This window comes from Archocentrus centrarchus, chromosome 15, assembly GCF_007364275.1.
Source record: "Archocentrus centrarchus isolate MPI-CPG fArcCen1 chromosome 15, fArcCen1, whole genome shotgun sequence".
In the NCBI taxonomy this organism is placed as follows: Eukaryota; Metazoa; Chordata; class Actinopteri; order Cichliformes; family Cichlidae; genus Archocentrus; species Archocentrus centrarchus.
The window spans coordinates 141,239-150,215 of record NC_044360.1 but is presented as its reverse complement, the minus strand read 5'-3'; the positions used below and the strand labels follow the sequence as shown (position 1 = coordinate 150,215).

General features: G+C 43.6%; 1 protein-coding gene across 1 annotated transcript; it reads left to right on the top strand.

Annotated features, from left to right (window-relative positions):
- The first annotated feature begins 540 nt into the window (after nt 1-540).
- Nucleotides 541-8,615, top strand: prph2b (peripherin 2b (retinal degeneration, slow)). Its single transcript, XM_030747432.1, has 3 exons — nt 541-1,395; nt 6,304-6,550; nt 8,262-8,615. Exons 1-3 carry the CDS (start codon nt 815-817, stop codon nt 8,460-8,462), a joined length of 1,029 nt encoding a protein of 342 aa, XP_030603292.1. The 5' UTR covers nt 541-814; the 3' UTR covers nt 8,463-8,615.
- The last annotated feature ends 362 nt before the right edge of the window (nt 8,616-8,977 follow it).

The window sequence follows — 8,977 nt, the reverse complement described above, 5'->3', positions numbered from 1 at the left end:
TCTCTAACACACACACACAAAATTTTTTTAGAGAAGTTAAAAATTAGTAACAATGACTTTTACATCAGGACAGCAAGTGTGCTGCTTTAACCAGTCTCTCTTTCAGGATCATATTTCTGTACAAAAGATCAGGAACATTAGATAACCTCTGAGACAACTCTCTTTCTACCTGCACAACAAGCTCCTATGGATCTCTCAGGACCACAAACTGATTGGGGAATAGGTGGGGCTTTCATGATCTGTGGTCCCAAAAACAATTTACTCAGACCATGTCCACTGCATCTGCTACCATGGAGATGTAAGCCCAAGCTTGAGTCTCAAGTTTATTCACTAAACATAGTGAAAGCCTCTGCTCACAGGAAATTTGTTGGTCTGTTTCCTGAGTCTCACCTGTGCTGAGGTGAGGCAGGTGAACTCTGCTCCGTGTGACAGTGAGGAGGAAGCAGCTGCTTAAGATCAAACCAATTATGAGTTAGAGAAGGGATTAGAGGCAGCAGCTGATCTGCTGCTAATGAGCTCAGGAGACTTTAGGATGATGAGCTGCTGTTCTTTCACATTCACACCTCCACACATCTTGCAAGAAACAGTCACCTGGTTCATGTGAATATTTGCAGTGTTTGATGGTGGACCCCTCTACCCCCCAACAACATGGACTGTCCTCCCCTGCAGCTCGGCATTATGGGTCTGAAACCAAGAGTTGTTGCTTCTTTCTGGACCAGAGAAAAGCTCTGAAACTGGGTCTGACTCTGAACTGAAGCTGTTTCTTATCAATTCCTGAAATTCAGTGACTGTTTGAATTCTCAGAGGCACTAAAATGCCATTCATGCCAGTGAAGTTTAACCTGCAAAAGCGGGTGAAGCTGGCTCAGGGTCTGTGGATGCTGTACTGGTTTTCAGTCATTGCAGGGATCCTCATCTTCAGCCTTGGCATCTTCTTCAAGATTGAGCTGCGCAAGAGGAGCGAGATGATGGATGACAATGAGAGCCACCTGGTACCCAACCTGCTGATCTTGGCGGGGATGCTGGCCTGTGGCTTCAATGCCTTCGGAGGGAAGGTGTGCCATGACTCACTGGACCCCATGAAGTTCTCCAAGTGGAAGCCAATGCTGAAGACATACCTGCAGCTGTGCTGTGGCTTCAACATACTGCTGGTACTTGTGTCACTGCTATGCTTCCTCATGCAGTTCTCCGTGTATTTAACGCTGGCTGAGGGTCTGAGTTATGCCATCCGGTTCTACAAGGACACAGATACACCTGGACGCTGTTTCATGAAGAGGACGCTGGACATGACACAGATCGAGTTCCGCTGCTGTGGGAACAACAACTTCAGGGATTGGTTCGAGGTTCAGTGGATCAGCAACCGCTACCTGGATATGAGCAATGATGTGGTCAAAGAGTGAGTATTTGTACACAATACCACTTATTGATCTGGTGTTTCAGGATTTATTGCCAAACTAAACTGTCACCTGATTCTATTAAATCTAAACTGATTTATAGAGTTATGTCATAGAAATTTAACGTCAAAATATTAATCAGTATATTAATTATATATTCATTAATATAATCACAGTGACACATTCAAACTGATCAGTTTTTAAACAGAAAAATATAATTTAATCACCAGTTCACATTAGATATCCAGATCCCAGAATAAGTTCATTTTAAGGCTCAGCAGAGGATCAGAGAGGCCTTAAAGAGGTAAACGTTACCATTTAGGATCTCCTTGCACCAGTGTCTTCTCTCTGGGATTATTCTGCCAGGTTTCCATCTTGCTAAAGCCTTAAAGCAAAGCAGGGGATGTTCAATTTTCTCAGCAGGACGTAAAAAATGGATACATACATTTCTGCAGAGGCTTGAGATGCTTGAGATGAGGGGACAGAGACATCAGATTTGATTAGAAATAATCATGTCAGATTGGCTGCAGCTCTGAAGCAGATTGCAAACCTTCAACTGTTTTTCCATTTTGTTTTTCTGTCTTATTGTGTTTTAGAGACATTACATTCTCTCTAATTGGTCCAATTTAAACCTCCTCAGCTCCAAGCCCCACCCACTAGCTGTAACTGCTTAACAAAGAAATAAATATATCTCAGCTGCCTCATTCTCCATCAATGTCTCTGCTGAACTGCATTGTGGGATATTAATACTGGCGTAGGGTCTTCTGTACACTGTTGGGTACATATGAAGGTTTTTGATGTACTAAAAGATCTAATATGTACAGTATGTTACTCAGGAATTTTAGACTCCAAGTAAAAAACTAAAGTTTAATGATGATACTTATCAGATAATTTGATCACATCAGTTCTCATCTACTTTTCTCTAGCGCCACCCATAGGACAGTCTTAGGTCAGATTTACTAACATTTTCAACATTTTGCCCCAAATTTGACATACCTCTCCAACATGATCTAACAGTTTTAACCATTACAGCAAAGGCAGGATTTTTTTTTTCTTAACAACCTTCCTCCTGACACCACCAACAGGACAAGCCAGATTAACTCCAACCCATTTCAGATTTGAATAACAAATAAATTATCAAGATGTTAGGATTGTAATAAACTCTTCAGCCTGTAGGAGGAATTAAAGAAGACTTTTCTCTGAACACATTTGTGTATATATACTTCCTCTCTGATGGAGAGATTTCACTAATACTAAGTTAAAGGCTGCCATGAGAGAAATCTAATGAAGAATCAGGTTCCTCATCCTCACTCCTCAGTTTAAATGGCGTGCCTCAGGGTTCAATACTGCATCCTCGACAGTTTTCCATAGAGGTGAATAACCTTATTAAAGCAGCGTGTGACTGTATGCTGATGATACTCTCATTTATCGCACTAATGTCCTGCAGTCTGATGTTCACCTGAAAACTTTCTGCTTTGGTTGCCTCATTTGGTTTAGTCTAGATAAACCAGGATAGCATAATGTTTAACCCCTTAACTGGCGGCGCCAAGATCACCAAAAACGCCTGAAAAAGCATACCCAAATTAAATTAGCTGCTGTTCCTGAACTCTTTGGAGTACATGCAAAAGCTTGATCTCTTTGTAAAGAAGACAAGCTATATTTTTCATTTCTGCAGTCAAAAATGCTGTAACTGTAATGAGTATGTAGCTATTAAGTTTGGAACACAGAAAAATTAGACAATTTTTACCTCGCCTGGATTTTTCCTGTTAGTTTTTATCTAATTAAACACCCGTGTTCCTCGGGGTGTCCTTTGGGAGGTTCTGTGGGAGTATGGGGTGTCTGGCCCATTGTTGCGGGCCATTCAGTCCTTGTACAACCACAGTGAGAGCTTGGTCCGTATAGCCGGTAATAAGTCGGATTTGTTTCCTGTGGGTGTTGGACTCCGTCAGGGCTGCCCTTTGTCACCGATTCTGTTCATAATTTTTATGGACAGAATTTCTAGGCGTTGCCAGGTGGCGGAAGGCTTCTTCCTTGGTGGCCTCAGAGTCTCATCTCTGCTTTTTGCAGATGATGCGGTTCTGTTGGCTTCATCAGGGGAGGGCCTCCAGCTCGCAGTGGAACGGTTCGCAGCCGAGTGTGAAGCGGCTGGCATGAGAATCAGCACCTCTAAGTCTGAGGCCATGGTCCTCAGCCGGAAAAGGGTGGAGTGCCATCTCCGGCTCAGGAACGAATTCTTGCCTCAAGTGGAGGAGTTTAAGTATCTCGGGGTCTTGTTCACGAGTGATGGGAGAAGGGAACGGGAGATCGACAGGCGGATCGGGGCTGCTTCTGCAGTGATGCGGACGCTGCACCGGTCCGTCGTGGTGAAGAGGGAGCTTAGCGTAAAAGCGAAGCTCTCGATTTACCGGTCGATCTACGTTCCTACCCTCACCTATGGTCACGAGCTTTGGGTAGTGACCGAAAGAATAAGATCGCGAATACAAGCGGCAGAAATGAGTTTCCTTCGAAGGGTGGCTGGCCTCTCCCTTAGAGATAAGGTGAGGAGTGCGGCCATCCGGGAGGGGCTCAGAGTAGAGCCGCTGCTCCTCCACATCGAAAGGAGCCAGTTGAGGTGGCTCGGGCATCTGATTAGGATGCCTCCTGGCCGCCTCCTGGGTGAGGTGTTCCGGGCATGTCCCACCGGGAAGAGGCCCCGTGGTAGACCCAGGACACGCTGGAGAGATTATGTATCTCGGCTGGCCTGGGAACGCCTTGGGGTCCCTCCGGATGAGCTGGAGGAGGTGGCTGGGGAGAGGGAAGCCTGGGCTTCTCTGCTTAGGCTTCTGCCCCCGCAACCCGGCCCCGGATAAGCGGAAGAAAATGGATGGATGGATGGATGGATAAACACTGAGTGTAGAAGGTATGGATTGGAAAATATAATGAAGCTGTAGAATCAAATCTTTTTACCATGTATTTCAAATTTTATCAAGATAGCACAAAAACCTACTGTTTTGTAAAGGTTTTTGTGTGTTGATCTCAGGTGTGGTCTTGCTTGTGCCATTTGGAGATGGCCAAGTGCCACATGTGAGCAGCCTTTGTTATCCAAACTTCAAATGGCTGTAACTCATCAATGCTTCAACATACAGTCATCAATGAGGGCTCTAATCAAAGATACTACCCTGAGGAATCCTCTGATATACACAAAGTTACTGATAGTACAAATTAATTACAATTATAGACATATAAATCAGAGGTTGCCCTAATTTGTAAAAGAAGGAAAATGTTAGGCCTTCATTCACAACCCCCCCCCCCCCCCCCCCCCCCAGTCTATTTTCAGTGATTCCTTCACACACACAAAATAAATAAATTATATATTGATCAAAAGTTACAGTAAATGTAAGCACTACATATACACATAAAATAAAAAACCACAATCCTCCCAATAGTCCTCTGATACACAACTTACAGCCCCCCCCCCACCCCCACAAACAAAACGTACACAAAGCATAAAGCTTTCTGTAAAACTTTAGACACTTAACTGGTCAAAAAGAAGCTCTGAGCCTTTGTCCTCCTCATCCTCATTACATCTAAACGGCATATAATACGACAACGAGCTGAGAATAAAACGTAACACGTACCGTGGTTCACCGTTGGAGTACAGCTGTTCGTTCGGGAGATTCCGTAAAACCGGTCGAATCAGCGATTAAATCCTCTAATAAACAATAATCCACTCTCGTGAGTCATTTCGTCACTTCGTTGAATAAATATAGTCTGTTTTTGATGCATTCCGACAATCCGTTGGCGAGAAAAAGCTTTGTAAACACTGTTTACGCACGACTGCACACACACTCTCACTTCCTGCTCAGTTTCACGCATGGAAGACGCACTGGTTACGCAGGGAGTTTATGGTTTCATATGAAAACCCACCCCATAGCGCCATATACCCACGTGTCAGGAATTTTATTGGCTATACATCTGTGGTTTCGGATTTTGGGTCAGAGTCGACCAATCAGAACGATTGGACAAGATTTGGGGGCAGGTCCAGAAAAGTCACATGACACTGTCTGGTTATTATTGGCTCTGGAAAACCCATTTCATAACATGATTGGACAAATGAGGTGTCAATCCAATTCTGAGGGTCTAGTCTGTCATATAAAAGCATCGTAAGGGCAAACGGCAGCGTAACTGTGACGCTATGAGGCTTCAAAGTCGGAAATCGCTACAGAGGGCCCGGGGGTGGGCCCTTGCCAGTTAACAGGTTAACCGTCTTAACCTTTATAGAAACGTTCCACCACAGTGACCAGTGAAAGTGTTTAACCTCCAGACTGTTCCTGCTCACATGGTAGTACTTTCTGAAAGTTCAGGAACTCTGAGCTTGGGGCTTGCAGTGTTGAAAATGTACAATTGGTTGAGTACTCACAGCATTTTAGTATTCTCCAGTTCAGTCTCTGTAGTAGCTTGCAGTTTCTATTCACTTAATTTTTTCTCAAGCATTTTGGCTGTTTTGAACTGACTTTTCTGAGACCATTCATCTTTTCCAGTGTGGATTCAGTGACCCTGTTTGGAGAGCATTGAATCAAACGCATCCTGCAGTTCTGCTATGTCAGTGATCCCTCACTTTATATGTATATCAGTATGAGAGGAAGTAGCATAAAAACAGCTGATTACAGATGGTCTGAAAGAACCTTTGAAAAGCTTCCTGGTAATCTGGGTGAAAAAACTTCAAGAAACTGTGCAAACCTCTTTTGTCTTTACATACACTGCTCTCCTCCTTTTGTAGAAGCCAATTTTTGTATCATTTAGTCATTTGATTGACCAACAGGAGATGTTGGCTTCAGGCTGCAATTGTGGGGCCTGAGAGGGCTGTCACTAATTCCTCCTTAGTCTTCAGCCTGGCTGTGTTTGACCTCTGACCTCTGTTTGTCCTGCAGTCGGGTCCTCAGCAATGTGGAGGGGAAGTACCTGATGGACAGCGTCCCATTCAGCTGCTGTAATCCTGGGTCCCCTCGGCCTTGCATCCAGCACCACCTGACCAATAACTCTGCCCATTATGACTATGACCACCGCACTGAGGAGCTCAACATCTGGACCCGGGGCTGCCGTGAGGCCCTCTTCTCCTATTACAGCAGCCTGATGAGCAGTATTGGCGTGTTAGTCCTCTTTACAATTGTCCTGGAGGTAAGACCCTGCCCGCATTCCACTGCAGCCCATAGGCATGCAGAATGGGACACAGTCACTAAGAGACACAGATAGCTCTGTGATTCAGATGTTTATTTTAAATGTTCAAATCAGAAAATCTGAAGCTGCAGCAGCAGCAGCTGGTTAGCTTAGCTTATTGTCAAAACTACAATTGGATGGAAACAGCTAGCCTGACTCTGTGACAAACTCCACCTGCAAATAACACTGAAGCTCTCTGATGGCATGTCAAACATCCTTTGGTTAACTAAGGTAACCTAAGGTAAACTGGAAAGTAGATATAAAAAGCTTCCTGCCTTCTTTTCTGGTCATCTAACACACAGGTTGAATCCAGTAAACCACTGTTTTCCTTTAGAAACAGCACAGCTTTGTTTTATTCACTTCCTGATTGGACAGGAGAGGCCAGGGGTGAGGCTGTTCTAAAGTTAGGTACTTTGTTTAAAAAATATACATATATATTGCCAAATTTATCTACAAAGTGAATGTATGTCTGCTGCTGTTTTTAGCTCATTTGTTCAAAGTGAACGAGTTTAAGTCTTTGACTTTCTCCTTGAGGTGAATCCAGGATAAGTTCTGTTCTTAATCTTCTGATTTAGAATGAGATAATCGCAGCAGCATGCCCGCAGTAAATTCACTGAAGTGAGCAGGTGAACAGAATAATTGATTAGTGAGTGATAAGCATTAATGTTAATGTTGTTGAAGTGAATGGCCACTGCATCACGAAAGGTCCAACAGCACACAACAGCCTCCATCATTAAAAATGCTGCTCAGTCACTTTGTGTAAATCAGAAACTAATTTACTAACTTACTGCATCACAGAAATGCAAACATACTCCATATGATTATGTTTATTATGCTTTGGATTTGTTTAATTTTTGTTGGCATGATTTTGGTTCTTGTGACTGTTGTGATGATATATGACTCTCGCTGCTGTGACTCAGGACTCGGCGTGGATCATCTGGTGAAATGTCACATTAAGCGGCCAAGCAGTGGTCAGGCTCACTGAGGATCAGTAGCTATTTCTGACAGGTTAATCTGTCCACAGCAGCAGCAGGTTGCATTCTGGGAAAATCAGGATGAAGGACACTTCCTGAGAGGGAGAAGTGACTCAGTATCTGGGTCAAAAAAACATGTTTGACCTGAAAGGCTTAAAAACTCAGTATTCCTCACTCCTCAGTTTAAATGGTGTGCATCAGGGTTCAATACTGGGTCCTCAGCAGTTTTCCATGCAGGTGAATAATCTTATTAAAGCAAGGTGTGATTGTATGCTGATTATAGTGTTGTTTAGCACTCTGACATCCTGCAGTCTCATGGTCACAAGTCAGCGCCTGCTCTGCTTTTGTTAGTGCAAACCAAACAATCAGAAATGTGTAATTGACCTGATGGTGGTGCTAAAGAAAAGTAAAAGAGTCCAAACAGTTACTGAAAAATTCAAATTGAAAATATAATCTTTATTTTGACAGTTAGTTGAATGACCACAAAACAAAAAGCAACCACCAAAAGCCACATTTCATCACAGCAACATTCCCTGGGAATGAGGAACCTTTGGAGAGACTGTATTTAGAGATTTAGAATTCCACCAGTACCAAAGATCCACCTTAAAATGATGTTAAGCTGCTTGATAAAGGTCATGGTCTTGGTAGGGTTTTCCTTGATTCACCTTAATTGTAACTTCTGTGTGCTTGTGTGTCAGTCTGTGGACATGGCAGGTCTAAAGTACCTGAGCACGGCGCTGGAGACAATGTCAGAGCCAGACAACCCAGAGTGTGAGAGTGAGGGCTGGCTGCTTGAGAAGGGCGTGAAGGAGACATTCAGTGATCTGCTCACCAAACTGAAGACACTCGGGAGGACCAACCAGGTGGAAGGCGGAGATGCTCCGGAGGCCAACACCTGATAGGCCCGTCCACCACAGAGCACTAAGGTGTCCCCCCTCTCCTCACCCTCCTCGACCGCCATCTCTCCCCCCAATAGGAGGGAGAAAAAAAAGGAGAGGTTTCCTCCAAGTTTTGTATATAAGCTAATATAATACACACACACACACACACACACTAAAGTGAACATTTAAAGTTCCTGTGAATGTCAATATTTTCTGTAAATATTTTAAACAGTTTCTTTTTAAACATGAGGAACGTGCTCCTGTAAATAAAACATCAACACCCCCCTCCCAGAGTAAAACTTCCTGTCAGATGGTGGTAAGACCATCAGATATCACCAGGCCTCAGAGAGTTGATGCTCACCGATACGTTGCGTCTGAGTGTTGCAATTCAACAATTGTCCAGCAGGGCACGCAGTGCAAACACAGTGAGAGATTCATTAAAATTATCAATAGTGTAAAAAATATATTAAAGATCAGTCTCATTGTTTATTACATCGAGATATTTGTACGCGAATTTCACATGTAATGCATAC

What these genes read in the sequence shown, in the direction of transcription:
- prph2b (XM_030747432.1), top strand. Translation starts at nt 815, where the DNA reads ATGCCATTCATGCCAGTGAAGTTTAACCTGCAAAAGCGGGTGAAGCTG. An exon ending in AGCAATGATGTGGTCAAAGA is followed by an intron (nt 1,396 to 6,303) that starts GTGAGTATTTGT and finishes TTTGTCCTGCAG; the next exon opens with TCGGGTCCTCAGCAATGTGG. An exon ending in TCTTTACAATTGTCCTGGAG is followed by an intron (nt 6,551 to 8,261) that starts GTAAGACCCTGC and finishes CTTGTGTGTCAG; the next exon opens with TCTGTGGACATGGCAGGTCT.